The sequence below is a fragment of the Platichthys flesus genome, chromosome 1 (genome assembly GCF_949316205.1).
Source record: "Platichthys flesus chromosome 1, fPlaFle2.1, whole genome shotgun sequence".
NCBI classification, from domain to species: Eukaryota; Metazoa; Chordata; class Actinopteri; order Pleuronectiformes; family Pleuronectidae; genus Platichthys; species Platichthys flesus.
The window spans coordinates 5,749,705-5,770,876 of record NC_084945.1 but is presented as its reverse complement, the minus strand read 5'-3'; the positions used below and the strand labels follow the sequence as shown (position 1 = coordinate 5,770,876).

Here is a 21,172-nt window from a genome sequence, read left to right as displayed (position 1 = left end):
TGAGTGTTAACCTGATTATTGGACTGAAGAGAAGTTCAGCAATAACAATGTCTTATCTGAGACAGTTCAACACAATGGTGTTAATATAGAGTCACATTCTGACATGTTCACGTTTGCTGTAACACAAATGGGCTGAATTAATTAATAGATACGGCACGCTGTATTTTTTTATTTAATTTTATTTAATAACAAACTATAAAAGCTAAACATAGTCTCTTTTAATCCATCAGTCCGTTGATATCTCCATATATCTGCATCCTCCTCAGACTAACTGAACACAGAGTGTGGTGGTCAGCTTCATTGTATTTGTTCATCTTTATTGTCGAGGTGCAGCTGAGCCCATAAGGTTTTGACAGAACTTTATTGTCCACCGTGTGTGTGCCTGGTCGACTGCAGGTCCTGTGTAAATAGTCAGGGTGTTTTTATATTTACGTTGAATGCATGAACAGGTCCCAGGCTGACAGGAGCCCATTGTGCATGTACAGAGCATTTCCTCCTGTTGCCATTCATGAATGATGAAGTCTCAACGTTCAGCAGTGTGCAGGAACTTTAATGAAAGGGGAAACAATGTTTTTAATTGGAGTCCTTTTCACTTTGATTCTTATTTCATCAAATACTTAGATATTAGGTTGATTCTCATGATTTAAAGAGGAGGGTCAGTGTCAGTGTTCACCGCCGTGATGAGTTTGTGCTTGTAGCAGGTAATACTGTGCCGGGGCTAATTTCTGTATTGTGAATCAATGCAGTTGTAAATAAATTAAATGTAATCCAGATTCAAGGGCGAGGGTAACTAGCTGCAGGCAGAGCTTCACAGAGCAACTCTGTGTTTTTAACTCTTCAATTCAAAAGTTCTCTTCATTAGTGTTTTATTACAAGCTTTTTTCTCATCTCATGTGTGGAGACATTTCACCCCAGCCAATGTTAAAGTAAAGGCTGTGTACATTTGCAAATACTGTGCAAAGACCTATGTTAAGAATGTCACAAAGATCTAGAAGCATATAGTCAAGTGCCCAAAGTTTCCTCAAGGCTCAAATCAGCCTATGACAAAACAAAATGTCTGTATATGACATCAGTTAGTAAATACAGTTAGTATAAATTACCCACAAAATGTCCAGTTTATCTCCCGTTAATTCCTGTTTATTCCCATGGAAAGTTTCCAACTTTGAATATTCCTGGAATTTTGCAACCCTACCTTTAACTAATCCAAGTCTATTGAACAAAAGACACCAGTTGCTGTGTCCTTCAGGTTCAAATGTGAAATGTGGGGAAACCAAGCACAATGTCAATCTGCTGTTTTGTCAAACGTCGAAATATCTCATTGTATGTCGAAAATAAAATGATAATAAACATTAATAAAAACCACTAGACCCTATGTTATATCAGAATCAGAATCAGAATTATTTTTATTGCCAAGTATATTTGCACATACAGGAAATTGCCTTGGTGTGGTTGGTGCACTTTACAATGTTGTCTTGCATTATCCAAAATGTTATCTATTAAGTTAAGTCTTTTCAAGGTAAAGGTTTGTTCGCCTTTTAATTTGGCTTTTTTTTCTGCTGTAAATTGTGGGTCAAACAATGTATGATGAAAGAAAAACACACACGAGTCAGTTCAGCCAATCAGCCCAATGGGTTCTGTAATGGGTTGTGATTATTCATCCAAAGTCATTTTTCTGATGTGGCCCCGTTGTCTCTTGACCTTGAAGTGTGTGTGTGTGTTCCATGTTGTGCCCACTAACTTTAACTGCCCTCTCCATGGGGTTTGTGCTTTTTATGTCACAGCTTTGGGATTCAGCATGATGGCAACGGTAATGACTGTGAACCCATTGGAAAACAACCTTTCGTCATGTCTCCACAGCTCTTGTACGGCACCTCCCAGCCCAGGTGGTCGCGCTGCAGCCGCCAGTACATCACCCGCTTCCTCGAGTGAGTGTCACTATCACGCTGCTGCTGCGCTATCTGACGTATATGACTGAGTGTGTTTGAGGTTCAAGGTTTTAAGTGCACAGACATGTTTGACGCATTCATGTACAGATCACAAAGGCCCCTGGGAACCGTAAGATACATAGTATAGGTACTGTGTGGTGATTCATCATGGGAGCACAGACCTGTCATCTCAGATCAAAGCCGACGTTCTCAGCATAATAACTTGTCCTAATGCACAGGAGTGATGTGGCACTATACTCAGAACATGCTCCACACTTGGGATTGATGTGTCCCTGGGGTCTAGGGTTGCATCAATCCAACTATTGTCCTGATACAGATTCTCCTGCCTGCTCGACCCAAGACGCCGACGTTTTCCTGTTTTTGTGAACACATCTGAACCGGAACATTTTCCCTCTGCTTGGTTTATATGTGAAATGCAAACTCCAATCTTCCAAAGTTCATGTCTGTGAAAACAATTCCTGCCATTTTCTTTCTGCACAGACCAAAACTGACAGGCTTGACTATAAACTGTGGAGTTCTACCCACTGTGAACCGTTTGCCTTCATCAGGATTTGTTAATCGTGCTGTAAACTTTCATCGAAGCAGTGTTTCAAACAAGCTGCATGTGGACGGTCAGGATCCAAGGATCAACTCCACATGTTTTTTATACTCTTATTTTCTGGTGTGGAAGTTGTGTGTGAACAAAGAGGAAACTTCAGGACACATTTGGAAGGTTTGTCGGTTTTTAAGCAGCATAGACAATCTAATTATTTACCTGCTGTGACTACACACAGGTCAGAGTATCCGTGTATAGTAAATCTAACACGACATGCAGGGCGTGTAAGTGTGTGTGTGTGTGTGTCCACATACAGTCTTCAGCTACTGTGAATCCCTGTGTCTGAAACATTTCACCATAATTGCCCCAGTTGCTCAGCTCCGAGCATCTGGAATTCATTTAGTGGGTGTTCAGCCACTCGACAGCTTTGTAGCTTCTTTACTCAACCAGAAGAGAAAAAGGGCTGCGGGAGGATATTTACACTCGTGGGAGTCTGCAACACAAAGGCCGCTGCTCTGTGTGTTTGTCTCTGCTCTGGTAATTATAAGGAGACACACAGAGAGGCCCCAGTGCTCAGAGGCATCGCTCGCCAGTGATTTGTAGATTTATCAGAAGGAATTTGCTCTGACAATATTACGTTGGACTCGCTGATTCGATTTTGAGGCTGCTGTTGTTATTTCTGGTGAACTGAAATGTTTTGGAGGGGGGGGGGGGGGGGGGCAGGGAGGAGACAGCCAGTTGCAAGGCAAACAAAGTGGAGGGTTTAGAAGATGACGAGCCCGAGGCGCAGGCGAACACGGGGGTGAGCTCGGTTCAGGGGAAACAGAAGGATCTGAAGGTCGAGTTTCTCTTGAGCTTGAGTTATATGTTGGTGAACTGAATAAGTCTAGAGATGACTGGAGTCTTTACAAGTTATAAAAACAAGTACACACATACACATTAGGTAGAGATACAAACTTTGGACAAATAAGAAAATTGAGGAAGCAGGAAACAGGAAGAGAGGAAGAAGTACGAGATCAGGGAGAGGAGAGAAGCTGTCAGAATTCAGATTTTGTGGCTGTACATCAAATCACATGTTGAGCCCAGTGAAAAATACCAGTGGTAATACTGTTGCCAACAGATATTTGTATTACAGTTACACATAAAAAGAAACGATGCACTGCGTCCACTATTCAGCATTTATTAGTTTTAATAAATTAAGTGGACAAACACACGAACAGGAAATATTTCATTCTACGATAAATGAATTGACTTCTACCTAGAGCCGTGCAGAGAGTGGATTGAAATTCAGGATCCACTTCATGGTTGTTTCCTGTATGAAAACTGACTGTCGCTCATGATGAGGTTAACCGGCTGTCACAGTCAGTGTCTGTGCTCGTCCCTGTGGGGCACAATCTGCATGTCGGGATTTATAAAGTGAATTTGAATGACTATGAGATTGATTGCTATTAAATTTGATAATTTAGAACTCATGTTGCCTACAGGTGATTTAATTTTAGTTTTATCTCACCGCTGTTAAAATACCTCCACCATCGTTTCCACATTGTAGATTCCCCTGTGTTCGTTTGTCTGTGAGTCTGTTGGTTAACAAACTGGACTTGGTGCATATCCAGGATTCATTTTTACTTTCTTTACATTGTATGAGAGGCAGTTTTTTTCCAGCATTCTTGGATCTCGATGAAATATCAGGCATGTTCACAGAGCATGGATATTTATGAGTTTGTCCAATTTGGTGCAGATTTAAATCTAAATCCTGATCGAGTGAATTTAAATGAGGCTTCATTAGGGGCCTGATGGGCGGTGACAGATGTGTGTGCTCACTGAGTGCCATTAGTCCCTCCTGCAGATCTGTAAGTGAAAGTCAATAATCGTCAGACGGCATGTTCCACTGATCTGTGGCTGACACACAGAGACGGGTGATTACACAAATTCACAGCATCGAACTGGTGCGATACAATCTAGTGTGGGAGATATTCTGACCAAACCATTTGACTTTCCATGAATCAGACTGTAAATAATCTGATATTAATGTGTATTCATTTTGTCCAGAGCTTTGTGAGCACGTTGAAATACGTCCTCCGAGTCTCCGCAGGAACTTTACACTGGTGTAGCTTTAGACCCTCGGGCTTGTTTCCTCGTGCAAGAATGAGTTCATTAATGTTAATGGGTTTACTGGAGTCACAGGAAACCTTGACTGGATGGAAATGATATTTCAAAATCTGAATTAACTGCGATCCTATTTGTATTATCTAAATGAATACTGGACTAATCCATTTCTGGGGCTGGGGTAAGATAAACATTGAAATGCAGATAGTAAAAACCCGACACCGTGTTCCCACCCCTCCCCCCCTCCACAGCTTGCTGGTCCCCGGTATTACTTAGTCTCCCAGTATCCCCTCTTCAGACCTCACCATTCCCACTCCTAAAACCACTCAAATTTGCATCGATCAGTTTCTGCACATGCGACCTAACAGCTGATATTTGTCGTCCATTCTCATTCCTCTAAATCAGGGATCTTCAACGTTTTTCAGGCCAAGGACGCCAAACTGGTGGAGAGATGGAGAAGGGACCCCTTACTTTATATATTGAAAAAAAATGTGCTTTATATCAAACTGGGCCTAGTGCCATATATAAACATAGCTATCCTGTTATTTTGTATTCAATACTAAGCTATTCAAATATAACACAGGTTCATATATTAATTTTTTTAATTTAAACATGTGCACAGCACAGGTTGGCCATGCCACTGCCATTTATAAACATACATCTTGCATACAACACTGAGCTATTAAAGTAATTCACAGATTCATGTTTTTATTTTAAACATACATGTAGAAGAGAGAGTGAATCCTCAAGCCATCTGTGGATGCCACACATAATCCCACATTAGTGAAATGTCGGACCCTGATGGGTAGCACACAACTTATCTAACCTTGGACGTATGGAGGTTTTTTAGAAAAAAAATTAAAAAATAAAAAAAAATTTAAAAAAATTGTCTAATCAACCCAACATTTCGCGACCCCCCCTGCAGTTCCTCTGCGGACCCCCTAGGGGTCACGGACCCCCTGTTGAAGACCTCTGCTCTAAATGCCAGCGTTTGCCCCCATTTACTCTGCTTTATGTGTCTCGCTGACCGGAGGACAAGGCCTCCATTGTGCGCGGCTTCAGACGATCGGTCTGTAGGTGTCGTTTCATGTGGAATGTGGAGGGTCACACTGAGACGAGCGGTCGAGATGTTATCACAGAGCCACTCTTTAATCTCCAGAAGAGACAATTCCCAGAAGGCCACAGGGGCAAAAAACCAGAGATTTCACACATAATGTAGCATATGATTGCAGTTGCTTGAGAATGCATAAAGATCATTTTTGAGAGTTAATTAATCGGCGTAAACACTTCCAGGAAGGCTAGCTTCGACAAAGGCTGCAGTTTAACCATAATTTGCCCTCTGAGTTGCTTTTCAGTCCAGGGCCACTCATGGAGAACATTTTAATTGCTGCTGTTTGGTCGTTATTGTGAGGTAAACTTACATCGATGATTTGTTGTTAGACATAAACAATCAGCCTTCCTATAGTCTTAAATTTGACATATCTATTTATTCTTGTTTTTTTATCATTTAGTTAAGTCCATTTTTCTCGAGGTTTTACAGAAATTTAGGAAAATGTATGTTGGCGATCAAAAATGCCATTTAACAGACATTTTTCAATGTTTAAAATAGGACATGACATATATGACAAGCTGGTGAATGGCCCTGGTACGTTTCAAGGTCCTGCATTAGTTTGATGATGAATTGCAAGCCGCCAGCAGACGTAAGAGATCATCATTCATGTACCTCAGAACCATCGGGTTGTTTCAGGAGACACCTTCCTCTCAGGCAGACACACCACAGACCTGCTTGGAGGTCCCTGACATCTTGAGTCTCTCGCTCTGCAGTCAGCGATGTTTCCTTTTTCACGGTCTGGGGCAGATTCCAAAGCTGTTTGAACTTGATAATGGATGTTGCAATGAAGCCCAGGTGCAGCCAACCTCCACTGGGCGGACTATTGCTCTCCTGCCACGTTGTTCTGCCTCAGAGGACATATATCTAGTACCAGTGCTTCTTTAAAGCGTCCTCCCAGGACTGGTCTTTGGGTGGTGGTGATACGTCTTGATGGGACCGTTACATCCACCAGCATTTCTTAATCCTTGGCTCACTCCAGCTGGCCTTCCCCTGGTCAGTGGAAGAAGTCCTCTGTTTCCCTGTTCCTCTTCTCGGACATGAATTATTTATAATGTGCATGTTCTCAAAATATAATTCAGATTTTATATTAGCGACGGAGCAATGGAAATGACTGTGTAATGTGGAAGGAGTTGCTTCTGGAGACAAACCACTGACTATAGAATGCATCTTCCTCTTCTGCCATCTGTTCAAAATATTCCAGATCCGATGAATTTCACGTCTTTTTATTGGAACATGTTATCATCAAAATGTTTCCAGGAATCTGTCTATGACCTGCAAACTAATGATATTCGATGAAGCACTGAATAAAATATATATATTATGCAAATGTTAGCATGTTGGATTTACTGTGAGGTTAATTATTACCTTGCTCATATGAACATTCGTCCTCACAGCTGCTAGGACACTCTACCGCTTCCATCCAGATGGTTCTGTGCATGAACTCAGTGGATGAAATAGAGTCGCAGTGTTTTCAGATGTCCGACTATCAGGTTGCAGTTTAGCTGGAAGATTTACAAACGCTGCAGCTGAATACCTGACTACAAGGTTTACAGTGCAACAAGTCAAACTCAGCTTAAAGATTCAAAATGCATCGACTGATCTACAACGTTTAACTTTACTTGACTCAATCTGTGGTATTGGACGTTTCCCTCTGTGATAAGAAAGACATTTTATTCCCATGAAGTAATTTCTGATCTTGACTCCACTCTGAATAAGAGCAAAGTGTGTTTAATGTTAAATAAAAGCATGAAAGCTGAACTCACTCTCCATCAGCTCGTAATTTACAAAGATGATTTCTAGCGTCAACATGGATTAGTCTTGTGTAACCTTCAAGGCCATCTGAAAACCCACCTATCGTTGTCATTAAATTCCACTGCACGGCCGTCCAGTCTGTTAATGCAACCAACATGTGAAGCCAGGAATTCATTTTCCTCAGAGCTACCATCATGATGAATCATACTGGGAGGACGGCATTCACTTCATTATCACTTCATAACTAAAGACACAGACTGTCTTTGTGGGAGATGACAGACTCATGAGAAATATTCGTACGACTTAAGGAGCCATTACACAGAAGATGTTATGTATGTGTGCACACCTGCATGTGATGCTGTGAGAACCAATATAGTGCTCGAGTCCAGAACTCAAACACGACTCAGGTCCTGATTTTCAGGACTCATGACTCGACTTGAGCCCTGGTGACCCGGACTCTGACTCAAGCACTGACTTCTGTCTGACTCCGGAGAAGATGCTTCAGAAATCCTCTCTTCGTGTAATTTCTGCTATTCATTCCATTAAAACCCCTTTTCCCTATGCCAGAAACATTAGAGTGCAATACATATGGATTACAGATAATTACAGGAAAAGAATTGCCCATCTCTTTGTGTCTGGAATAGTGAATGTAGTCTTACATGGAGGAAACGATCAGCAGTAGAAGTAGAGTAGCTCTCTAAATGTTAATGCTACTCTATCTCTCTCCCTATATCTCTCTCTCTATATATATATATATACATGACCAAGAGATCTTGATATATGTGCTCCTCTTCCTCTTCCTGCTCCTCCTCCTCCTCCTGCTCCTCCTCCTCCTCCTCCTCCTCCTCCTCCTCCTCCTCCTCCTCCTCCTCACAGTCGTGGCTGGGGCTGGTGCCTGGATGACGCCCCGGTGAAGGACAAACTGACAGTGAACGCGTTGCTTCCTGGGGTTCTGTACAGCGCCGCTCATCAGTGCCGGCTGCAGTACGGATCTGGGTCCCGGCTCTGTGATGACATGGACGTAAGAACATGCAATCATACTTTTTTCAATCTCACACACACGCACACACAAACACGCACAAAACACGGGACATTCTGCACAAAGTGAAGGGTTTTTAATCACAAGCTGAATCTACGGTATTTTTTCATTAATCACAAGAGACCTGAGAATTAGTCTTTAGTATTCAAATCAAGGACACTTTTAAGGAGAATATTTAGCAGAAATGAAAAGCATTGGGTTTGGTTGAAGGTTTCCATTGTTGCATCAACATGTCGGTCGTGATTCGTCGTGTTCCAGTTGAAGAAAAAACACGGAAATCGTGAAGTTTATCAACATTTTGACAAAACTCAAAACAAACAAGTATTCAAACAAAAAGTCGCCCGAGGAAGAGTTAAAGAAACAGAATTAGTTATCGAGTCATTAACCCCTTCAACATCCTGTAGGAATCCAGGACATAACTGCAGCATAGTCTTCATAACTGCAGCATAGTCTTCATAACTGCAGCATAAGTGGATCCACTTTTGCATCGATTCTTCACAAATGGCCTGCAATGGCTGTGCAATCTGTCCACCACCTGCTCCACAGTAAATAGATTATTTGATATGCTCTGGGACTGGGGGAGTCTTTTTTTTATTTTAAATGGACGACTGAGTCGATAAGAACAGTGTCAGCAAACCTGCTGCACAGCTTCTTCAACCCCTGACTCCTCAATGTGCAGACACCAGTCAGATTAAACCTACACTCACCTGCTGAGCAGCTCCACGCACTCCTCCTTTTATCTGAACCAGTGTCAGCGTCGGGTTCAACTGCTCGCTGCTCCTCTCTAATGTCTGGATTTAACAGAGCCTCATCTTATAATGTTTTTTTATCCATTGTAGAGCTGACCTCAGATCTCTCAATGCTTTTCTGCTATGAGCCATTCATATGAGCATTTATTCAGAGGACACTTCAACTGCTCAGTGTGACCTCCAACATGTTTAAACTCTCAGTTATTATAATGTCTCAAAATCTCACCACTGAGACTGGTTTTATGAACCAGAGAGGAGAAGCAGCGCTGGTTGTAGTGGGAATGTCCACACACTAAGAGCAAGTGAGAAGACGGCTGTCATAGAGGCCGAGACATGGCGTCTTTTAAAGACTCCATGAAATGAAAAAAGAGTTTCCCAGTTTTTATCCTGTGTATCCCTTTTTTCCCTCTAATTTACAGAATGTGTGTTATATATTATCTCTTCCTGCTAATTATTTTTAACTGTTTTAATTTTGCGTCGAATGAAAAACCACCTGCATCTTTCAATCTAGACCTGATCATGTGTTCCCCCGAAAATACGATTCAATCAAAGTCGTAGTCTCCTCCCCGCCTGACTCACGGTTTAAATCTGCAGGTGTAGGCTTAGAGGTGCACGGTGGTGGAGTACATCCACCTCAGAGAGGAGGTGATCCTCCCAGTTATCCCAGTTGAGCTGCTGTCAAATCTGGTGTGGAGCCATCAGGAACATTCAGCGTGACTGGATTTTGAAAACAGGGATAACGGCAGGTCCTCAGATGCTCTCTCTCTGTGGAGACATTTAAAGTGCAAGCACTTGTTCTCGCAAAGTGACAGAAGAAATAGTTGTCTATACAAAAAAAACTGAGGTAGAGAGAGAATTTTTTTGTATCACTGGCTCCTTTTCACTCTCGGATAACTACAGAAATGCTCGGAGGTCTCAGCCCTCCAGCAGATTGCATGTTGGAAAGGTGAAGATGGAGGGACTGGTTTGAAAGATTGTGTGAACCGGACTGGAAATCTCAAGGACTTAACACACTCACACTCACACACACATACACAGGATTTGACGGATTGACTCCATCTTTTCTGGGGAATTTGAGTAAATACGTCGCACATTTGATTATCTATTCAGGTCGTTCCTGGCTCGGAGCTGATATATAAATAATTTATATGCAGTCACAACATCAAACCATAGCCACAGGGGTGAACGGACAGAGACCACACACATTCTCGTTTCCGGCGGCAAGGTAATTTCTCAAAGTAACAACAAAGCCTCTCGATGAATGCAATCCGTTTCGTGCAGGTTTTAAAAGCGTCTGCAGGAAAGAAAAACAAGTGAGGTGCTTAAAGTTTTATAAAACCACCCGACGGCCGTTATGAATCACAAATTCTCACCGACATGTTTTTTCTTGAAGCACATTTATAACCTGCCTCTGGTTTAAAGTTCCCTGTGGAACTTTCTTGTAAATAAACACAGTGATGTTAACAGTCAGTGTTGCTCACATGGTGGAGACTAATAACACTTTGAATACATTTCGCTCTCTCGAGATGTTGTTTTCTCCTTGATTACATCAGCTTGCAGCCTTTTTTTCCCATTTGTGAGGTGAAGGGCTTCCACTTTCAAGTGTTCCTCTTTTACCTCAATGTTTCCTGCACTCCACAGGACTCTCATGTGCTGAAAGCTGGTGCACAGAAGCAGGGCCAATTAACTGGATAAAAAGCTTCACGTTTAAAGCACAAAAGCAGAATTCAGGAACCATGGTGAAGTCAACAGCCCCCGCTCCCCCAGCTTAATGGACTTTTAAATGTATGAGTGCTTCTCCATTAAAAGAGGCAGAATGTTATATCTTCACAAAGAAACAGTGCAGAGCCACTTAAAAGAACCTTTAAAGCTCCGAAAGCATCAATAGCATTTGGCCTCACTCATTTAATTGAGTGTTTCACCTTTTCCACTTGGCTACACCCGCCCCCCCGACGTTAATTCCAATGGATTGTGATGGATTTAGTCGGTAGGTGTTTGTGCTTACTAAACTGTAAACACAGAGTGTTGTGGAGCCGCCTATGGTACAGAAGTCAATGCTGTTTTTCCTGTTCGGTGTGCAGCACCTGCTTTTTTAAAACCTCAAATGAAAGCCCCGCTTCTTCATTGAAAAACATTAACAATTTACTGCAGCATTTGAAATAACTTCAGAGCTTGTTACACAACATATTCAGGTCTTTTGGGCATGTTTTGCTTCCTCGGGAAATAATAAAGTAATAAGGGTTTGTGGAAAGTTAAGGTAAAGTATACTAGAAGTCTGATAGGCCCCTTCATCATCATATTGCATATAATTGTGTCCATATCCGTATCATTAAGACCCTTTGCATTTATTTTCTGGAGAATTTCTAAAGTTTCGCTCTGTTAAAGAAAGTGGAAAAATAATAACTGGATTGGATCTGCTCCAAAGGTTAATGGTTTCTTCCTCAACCTGATCGCTACCAGTCCAGGAAGTTTCAATTCAGCTGGGTTTAGTTTTCTCCGTGATTTTACTGACAACAAACTAATAAAAAAAGAAATGTCTCCGTTTGGATTCAGATTCAGACAACTTCATTTCCACATGATTCATGTTAATAAGACCCAAGGAGAATAAAGATCACGAGCTGTAGCGGCAGCATCCAGACGTCCACATCAACATGCAAGTGACGAGTGCAGAATCAGTTCGTTACAAGAACAGATGTCAAGGGATAAAAACTTTATTAAATCAACAGGCAGCTCCTATGTGTCCTGATTCTCGGATTACATTCATGGATTCTGACCTTTTATCCTGCTGCTGCTCTCCTGCAAGTTCTTGTCGTGTTTAAATTATGAAGTTACAAAAAAGACAGAAGCTTTGCAGTAGAAAAGACGTCTTCAGAGTGCGGAGGACTTAAGTTTGACAGAACTTTAGAGACAAAGTCAGAGGTTCTTCTGATTGTTGTGGGATCTTGGCCAAAGAGATTAAGGGATTATATAAATTGGTTTGAACAGGGAGTTCTGGGATTCGGGAGGGATTTGCAGTGAGACACGGTTCTGTACGTCTTTTCCAATGTTTCTTGTAGTCTCTTACATTTTTTTTTATTGAAAAAGCAGCTCAATTAAATTGTTGAAAGCATCTGTTGTTTGATGGTTTTGGCCCCAAAAACTGCAAAATGTCCCTCACACATTCACAAATGTCACACAGCAGCATGAAGAATGAGCCCAGACGATTGCACCAGTCAGACATCACTCCTTGATAAACAGCACATTTGACCTTTTGGTGTTATCTAAATAATTGGTCTTTTGATTCGTTATTGTCACAATTCCAGGTAAGTCTGCTGTCTGGTGGAGTTCAGTTTCCAACGGACAAGATACTTCTGTTGACAGTTTTAAGAAACAACCCGAGGACTGTTTCTATGATCTTGCTTTTCATTAATTTATACTTTTTTTAACACTATTTGCTTTTTTTATACCTTTTGCTAGTTGTATGCTTTTATCCTAAGTCTTTGTTTTATTGCTAATGTGTTCTTATAGAACTGGGTTATTTATCTCTATTGTGAAGCACCTTGAGCTGCCTTTTTATATTTGAAAGGTGAAATATGTATTATTGTTATTATTATTATTATAACACAAAAACAGAAAGATGCTTCAAGGCCGGTATGTGGTGTCTGATTGTTCAGCACAATTCTTAACGCCATGCACAGGATGTGTTGTTGTTGTTGTTGTTTCTCAGTTGCATTGAGCGGCACTGTCACATGGATTTTTGCACAAAGGATAAGAACTGTTATGTGGATTTATTGTCATGTCTTCAAAAGGTTGTACTTCAGGTTGTTATGTGTATGAGCTGTGAGTTGAGAGGATGCAGATATGACGTTGTGGGATAAACATGTCAATCATGAAGGTGATACGTTTATTATTTAACATGAACAAATGAGTGTAAATTTAAAGGAATAGTTGAGTTTGAGAAAAATATCATTCTTGATCTTCAGTGGACATTCATAATGCAGAATCTGTTGAGCTGATAGATGAGAAACTAAAAACCAACACAGTGAAAATCAATAACCTAGATTTTTTACCTCAATACACAGCAGCTATATTAACAATATCACAGAAGAACATTAGATAGTTTTATTTTTATTTATAATGTGAAGGTAAAAGCTTTTAAAGCAGTAACTAGTGCGGGTGCAGACAGGGCATCAACACTTTCATAAAAATATCTCCGCTCGTGTCGCCCAGGAGCTTGTGGAAATAAATGAGCAGTGACTAACAACAGTTGTGGAGTGTGATGTGTTTGTGTCTCTGCTTTCCTCAGAACGTCTGCAGCACTCTGTGGTGCACGGTGGGAACGACCTGCCACTCAAAGCTGGACGGGGCGGCGGATGGGACGAGCTGCGGTGAGGACAAGGTTTGTTTTCCATTTCCTGCCTGCGAGAGAGGAGACGTGGGCATTGCAATGAGAATGCTGATTTTTTTTTTTTGTTGTTGACAACTATCATTATCATGCAGCGGGGCACAGCTACGTTCACCAGTCTGGCTGTAACATCACACACTGTTCAGTTTCGGCTTGACAAGCCCCAATCATCCATCCATTATCTATAACCCTAGTAGAGGAGGGTCTGGGGTCAATCCCAGTTTGCCTCTGGCAGGAGGCGTGGTCAACCCTGCACAGGTCACCACAGTATCACAGGGTCAGAGACAAACAACCATTCACATTCCCACCTACTGGTAATTTAGCTGCTGCATGTGTTGGACTGTGGGAGGAAGCTGCAGGGGAGGAAACCCACCAAGTACCAAGAACATGCAAACTCCACATTGATTTGAACACGGAACCTCCTGCTGTGAGGCTACAGTGCTAATCACTTCAATTAAGCACTTTGCCAGCCAGTCCTCTGTTATTATGATAAATTACACAGGAAAATGACGAAGCCTGTTATGAAGGCTTTTGGAGTGAACCGAACCTCCATCACAATCATTAAACCTCCTTTGCTTAAATGTTCTTTTTTCCCGGTCAATCAGTCATCAGGGGAATCAGGGGCGTCCGTGGAAGCAAATAATTTTGAACCGGTTGTAAATTCACCGGATCCCGACTCCTCTCGTGATATATGTAGTAATGTGAAAACCAATTCAGACTTACAGTACAACTTAGTCGCCATTTGTTGTGATAAAACCTTGTTTCCCCGGAAAGTTAATGATTCATTTGATTTATGGAGGATGACATCTCATTTGGACGAGCCTCTGATGTATAAATAACACTGCAGGAATACATGCAATTAAAAATGACTCGGTAGAAGTTTTTGCTAAAGAAAAAGTTAAATAATGAGAATCATGTAAAAACATAGAAGATGACGTTTTGATGTGTTTTCTTCCATCAGTGGTGTTTCAGTGGGGAGTGTGTACCGTTGGGATTCAGCCCTGAGAGCATCAACGGGGGCTGGGCGGCCTGGAGCGAGTGGTCGGCCTGTTCCAGGACGTGTGGTGCCGGCGTCCGGGGCGCTGAAAGGGACTGTGACAACCCAGTGTGAGTTTCTCAGCCTACCAACGGCGACAGGTGTCTTGCCTTTTTTTTTTTTAAAGCACTGAAATAACGTCTTTGAATGTCCCACAGTCCCAAGAACAGAGGGAGGTATTGTCTGGGAGAGCGACGGCGTTACAAGGTGTGCAACATCTCCCCGTGTCCCCCCGACCTGCCCTCGTTCAGGAGCGTCCAGTGTGCGCACTTCAACAGCCTGCCGTACAAGGGCACGTTCTACAAGTGGGAATCAGTCATCAACCGAGGTGAGCAGAACAAACCTCTGCCACAGTATTTAAGCCTCGGGTGGAATATGCACTGAGGATGATGGGGTTGGAGCCCCACCGCCCCTATAATCATATCTCTACACTGAATTAAAACTATAAACTGTCATAAAACAAGTCGTCAGTTTTCTCGGTTCAATTTAATTTGCAGAAAAAACAAAGAAAATGTTTTTCTCTCACCCAAATCTTATTGTAGCTACTTTGGCTTCCAGCTAGTTGATGTTATCTGGCAAGTATGAGCTGATTATTTCAAACTAAATAATGTTTGTCAAGCGCTTGGACAAACATGTTCAACCCAAACTTTGCTTGTTGTTGTGCAGCTCATTCTTTCATCCATGTTCACGTTCTCTTCTCTCTTCCTCTTGTCAGTGAACCCTTGTGAGCTTCACTGCCGTCCACTCAACGAGAACTTCTCTGAGAAGATGCTGGACGCCGTCGCCGATGGAACACCGTGCTTCGAGGGCAACAAAAGCCGGGACATGTGCGTCAACGGCATCTGCAAGGTACTGGAACCGATCCTACTGTCATCTCCTCCTCTGGTGCTCTCTGTACATTTATTCATTATTTTCTAACCTTGTTATGAATGAGTACTAAAGTTGAAGTTGTTATTATAATATACTCTCCAACGTCATCACTTGATTGTTATCTTGCATGTAGCCTGTCCATTGTCGTGGAGGCTTGTTAGTCATGCAGGTTGTTCAGTTGACCCTCACCTTGTTTTTTCCACAGGCGAGTTCTGTACCTCTGACATTCTGTATGAAAATGAGCTTGTTGATAGAAAAACGTTGTGGCTGTTATCAGTGAAGATAACAAGCTGCTCTTGCCTATCCCCCGGGGCCAAAATGCCAGGAGCTGATACAGACGCTGTTTGGATACTGAGTGGACGCTAATCTCAGACCTCAGGCTCTGACTTTCTGACATTTTCTTGACAAAGCACCTGCATTTTAATCCACCTCACCTGTGACAGCATCGCTGTAACAGTAAAGGCCAAATTGGTATTTTGTTTACGTTGACAGTTAAAAAATACACATCTGTCATCAAAGAAAACCACCTCAAATATGAACATTTTCAGATGATGGCATAGACTGCATACGATGATGGACGTCTGGACAGCAGCCAGAAGTGAAGCCGAATCATTATGATTGACCCCTGGTGGCTGGCTGCAGTATAGGTCATAAATCAAGCCTCCTCCATTCTGGCGGATGGAACATGGACCAAACTTAAAAATTTGATGCTTTAAAAACGGGGTGAAACATCATGATTGACAGCTGAGGCAGCGAACCATCTACCGTGGCTCCACTCCACGACCCCAGCATCCATCTGCAGGCTCTGACGGGGGGGGCTCTTCCCACCACATTATTTATATGTATTAATATCTGAGGAACAGCCTGGACACCGACCACTTTGCTCTGCTGCTGTAACAACCATTTCAAACATAAGTTGTCTATCTGAAATCAGCCATTTCATACATTTACATGACAGCCAGGACATTAGTACTTGTCTGTAAGAATAGCTTGAGGGTAAGTCACGTCAAGAATTTTAATAGGTTTTACTATCTACATTATACAGATACTTTTTACTTATCTGTCTACATTGTGGCTTTGCTATTACTGTAAAAGACTCAGTACATCTCCCACAGCTTTTCTTCACTTGGATTATGTGCCTCCCTCCAGCCGGTGGGATCAGCAGCACAGCATGGGGTCTGGTTGTAGTGATGAGGCAGCACCGAAGAACAGCAAGAGATTTCCACTTGTATTATCTGTCATGGCTGAGCAGGTCAAAGGTGCATGAGGCACGTTGCTCTGTGATGGGAAATCTTTATTAGTATTCAGCAACCAAATGTCAGCGTAACATCTGGTATCTGCTTCTGCATTTGCTGTCTTCATGGTATATGTAAGGTGTATTGATGAAAGTTAAATTGTGGGATTGAAGTCGTTGTTTGTGCGTCACAGAAATTAGGCTGCGACTACGTGATCGAGTCGGGCGCCGTGGAGGATCGCTGTGGGGTTTGTCATGGCAACGGCTCGACCTGTACCACTGTGAAGAAGACGTTTGAGGAGAGTGAAGGACTCGGTAAGTTCCTCATGTGTTTGAGCCTTTTATACTGAAGATGTGGACAAGTGAGAGCAAGAAATGTGTCAATAATATAATAACTAATGGTCCAATACTATCTATACTCTTCTCATCTCATCATATACCAACCCACTGTCCATCCCTTTACTGGCCATACTAGCCCCATAAACAGACTTTTACCTTTTACCACTTACATATTCTTATATGTTTATATATTTATATATATATATATATTTTGTTTTTTTTTATATTTATATGTATAGAAATCTTTTTCTACTATCGACTCCAGCAGCACAACAACACTTTCATACTTGACACTGACACAATCACATCATTGCATTCTGTACCATAGGGTCAGACCCATTCATGTACCTGTATCTGCAATGTTCTACCTATGCATATGTGTTTTATATATTTATGTCGGCTAAGTGTATAAGCTACTGGTTGACCTACATTTCACACAGGATTAATAAAGTATCCATCTATCTATCTATCTATCTATCTAATACTATATATTAATGATACATGAGGATACCTTGTGTTTAAATGTAATGTCCTTCAGGCTATGTGGATATCGGACTGATCCCAGAGGGAGCCTGGGACATCCGGATCGAGGAGGTGGCTGAGGCTGGTAATTTCCTGGCGCTACGAAGCGACAACCCAAACAAGTACTTTCTGAACGGCGGCTGGACGATCCAGTGGAACGGCGAGTACAAGGCAGCGGGGACGGTTTTCACTTATGTGAGGACGGGACACCTGGAGAACCTGACGTCTCCCGGGCCCACCATGGAATCCCTGTGGATTCAGGTAGGGGGAACTCCTTCACCTAATGTCTCCAGTTTGTTTGCTTGTTCCTTTTTGTCGAGTATAGTTTTTGAACCAGAGTCAGGTGGGCCGAAGCCTGGCTGCGAGAGCCCCAGCTCCCCAGCGCAGCCCTGCAGTGGGAGCAGTTGGAGCTTGAGCTGGCGCAGCAGCAGCATCCTTCCACACTGTTGAGTCAACGTTTAGAGGTGTCCCGGGGATCCCTTGTTTATGCGGCCACTTAAATTTCTGACGGGCAGCAGCGAGCTAACGCTAGCTGGGGAGCCCGGCTAGCGTTACGCAAGCTAAGACCAAGGCCGTGTAGCGAGACTCCCTACATGGGCATGGTGTGACTATGACGTTTATTTAGGTTGTAACCCCATTCGACGCACTCTAGCGTATTGTTTCTGAAATAGAGGAACCACAACAAATCACGGGAGTTGTTTTTTTCCAGAGTTTTTGGGACGGTAGACATGCCAGATACCCAAATTAACGTGTAGAAGCACTACAAAAGTGGAATTTTCATAATATGTCCCCTTTAAATTTCTGCCAATAGATCCCTTTCATCTAAATCCCACACACTGAACCTTAAGGTGGAAATACTCAAAATATATTGTTAATATGTAATTAATTTCCTGATGATATTTTGTTTCTGTGTGTATTTTTACAGTATTTTTGAGAAGTTGTTTTGTTGTGCTCCAGCTTCTCTTTCAGGAGACCAACCCAGGAATCCGGTACGAGTACGCAATCAGTCAAAATGCCTCACAGGACAACAACCCAGTTTTCTACTGGAAATATGGTTCATGGACCGAGTGCAGTGTCACCTGTGGAACAGGTAAGAGAAATAACCAACCTCAGGTTATGCCATAAATAGTTTGGTAAATAAACAAACCATTGGGGAAGAAGGGAGAGGCTGGTAAATCCTTCAGTCCTCTTTCACTAGTTTTTAGTAGATATGAACTATACTGGTGCTACTTCAATTTGTGACTGAAATTTCATAATTACGCTAGTACAAGCCAAACCCGAGACTTTTCTGATTCCAACTAAGTATTTAGCTTTTCAATTTGTACACTCGGTACAACGCCTGAGACTGAGAGGGCCGCACCTCCCCCCCCCCCCCCGAACAAGGTGCTGCTCTGTTCCATCCCCGTCTGAATCAACATGTCTGACACCTAGAACTTTACTTTCCTGTACTTTGGTCCATTGGCCTCATTTACCCCCGAGAGTTCTCCGACTCCTTTCACTTCTCCTGCTGCTAAACCCACTAATCATGGTTAGAAAAGTACAGAAGCACCAAGTCACCCTCCTCGACTCCTTCTCCCCGAGGCGATCTCCTCGATCTACCCACGGAGCCCTTAGCTGGTGAGGGGCCGACCTGCGTTGTATAATTTGGTTTCACCTGTTCTCTCTCAATCAGCACAGTGCTGCACAACAAACACATTGTATACATCGAACCCAGACAAGAGACGCCCATGCAGAACGTTTCAGACGATGGGTTTTGAAACAACGGCTCCAGTGATAACTTCTGCTTCACCTGCCTGACATTGCTCAGACAGTGTCGAGAACATAAAGTGTCCTGGGCCATCATAGGCAGGGAAGATATTATATTCTTGAATGCAGAGTCCCGTGTAATGATTTAGAAAAATATCGTGAAAGCACCTCTGAGCAGAAAAGAGGCTAAAGATTGCAGCAGCATCACAAAACCTATAAATATACAAATATACGACACCTATCTATATTACTTTACCATATACGATTTCTATAAATCTGTTAACTGAAATCCAGATGTATAAATCTGTATTTTTATAAATCTTTTCTAAGCTCTTGATCAAGTCATCACTCTTTCAGCTGTCCCTCGCTGTGTGGTCTGTCCCCATCTAAGAGCTAGTAGTGTTGACCTGTGAGATGGACCTTGGATTTCAATTTGAGGCTTTACAGTGGGACTGAAAGGAACAAACACACAGTCGGCTCTTCCAGATGAAAGAATATAGGACTTGAAAGCATGTCACATGTGGCTGAACCGAATGGTTCTGTCCGTGGTAACTGAATGTTGCAGCCTCAAAATATATATAATAACGGTGGAAATACTCAACCATGGCACTGACTGCTTGTTTCACTCAAATTATTAAAGTATTTCCTCCGTTGTATTAAAGGCAGGAGGGGTTAACAGGTTTTAAAACTTTAAAAGACAGAATAATGTAAAGTGTGTTAATGACGTGTGAACAGGCCGTGGTTGCCCCCAAGTCTTAAAAAGTGTTTTATCCTTTTATTAGATCCTGTAGCATTAAACCAACTAAAGGTTTTTGATTTGTTTCTCTCTTTTCAGTTTTTACTTCTATCTCAGTACTAAGGATACACATCTGTGTTTGTTGGTGGAAATAGATATCTCTGTGTGTGGGTGGGAATATCCTGGTGGGTTTTATAAACATTCTTTAAAGGTTTATCTGGTCTTTGGGGTCCAGAGTTGGATGCAGGTCTGAAGATGAGATGTTTCTCTGTTAAAGCCATTTGAGCAGCAGCACCTGTTGTTTCCATCGCAGTGCTGCAGAGTCTTTTCTAATGAGGGATCAATGCAGCAGAGAAGCCAGCTGAGTGAGATGTGCTCAGGTGGGCCCTGAATAGATCGTCCCTTCTGACCATTTAACACAGTACAAGATAGTACCCGAACCAGAGAAGTGCAATTTGAGCAATGTTCTTAAATCTCAGATGCGTCATTGCTGGTTCTTTTACAAAGAAAATCCTAGATGTCCTTCTCCACTAACTCTCATGTTATAAAGAACATCGGGAGACAAAGCTCAGCCACATTTAAAATGCATTAGACCACATTATCCGCTGTGTGAGTTGTCTGAGCACGATGTGTTCAAGTGTAGTGGGAAAAAGGCCACGCAATCAACATGGATTTAAGTGTTTCGATCGTTCTCATCCTGCCTCCATCCTTCTAGACGGGTCTTTGAAGGTGGAGGTAAGCCATTAGCACTGTGGTCTTCAACTGATCCTGATCAGTGGGCACGCGGAGGTGAGACGTGTCTCATGCTCTGATGGGGGGCGGGATCTCCTCAGGAGGACGGGAGTAGTGATGCACAGATGTGTAGCAGAGATGAATCGACCACAGCCTCAGATATCATTTCCTTGGACGTGTTGCTTTGTGTAAAGCTGAAGGAAATAGAGCTTGACGGGTACAGTGATCAATTTAACTGATACAGATTTATTGGTCAATATATAATTAAAATTTGCAATATTTCCTTAGATGTCTTCATCAAACCCTTATGAACAAAAATGTACTTGAGGCTTGAT

The 21,172-nt window shown here is 42.3% G+C and overlaps 1 protein-coding gene across 1 annotated transcript in view; it reads left to right on the top strand.

Moving 5' to 3' along the window:
- The window catches only part of LOC133965937 (A disintegrin and metalloproteinase with thrombospondin motifs 7), a 69,032-nt gene that overhangs the window by 27,250 nt on the left and 20,610 nt on the right, over positions 1-21,172 (top strand). Inside the window, exons 8-16 of the mRNA XM_062400588.1 lie at positions 1,782-1,925; positions 8,327-8,471; positions 13,524-13,616; positions 14,584-14,729; positions 14,817-14,986; positions 15,374-15,507; positions 16,957-17,077; positions 17,640-17,884; positions 18,581-18,713. Coding sequence (XP_062256572.1) covers positions 1,782-1,925; positions 8,327-8,471; positions 13,524-13,616; positions 14,584-14,729; positions 14,817-14,986; positions 15,374-15,507; positions 16,957-17,077; positions 17,640-17,884; positions 18,581-18,713 — 1,331 coding nt within the window. The remainder of the gene's footprint in view (positions 1-1,781; positions 1,926-8,326; positions 8,472-13,523; positions 13,617-14,583; positions 14,730-14,816; positions 14,987-15,373; positions 15,508-16,956; positions 17,078-17,639; positions 17,885-18,580; positions 18,714-21,172) is intronic.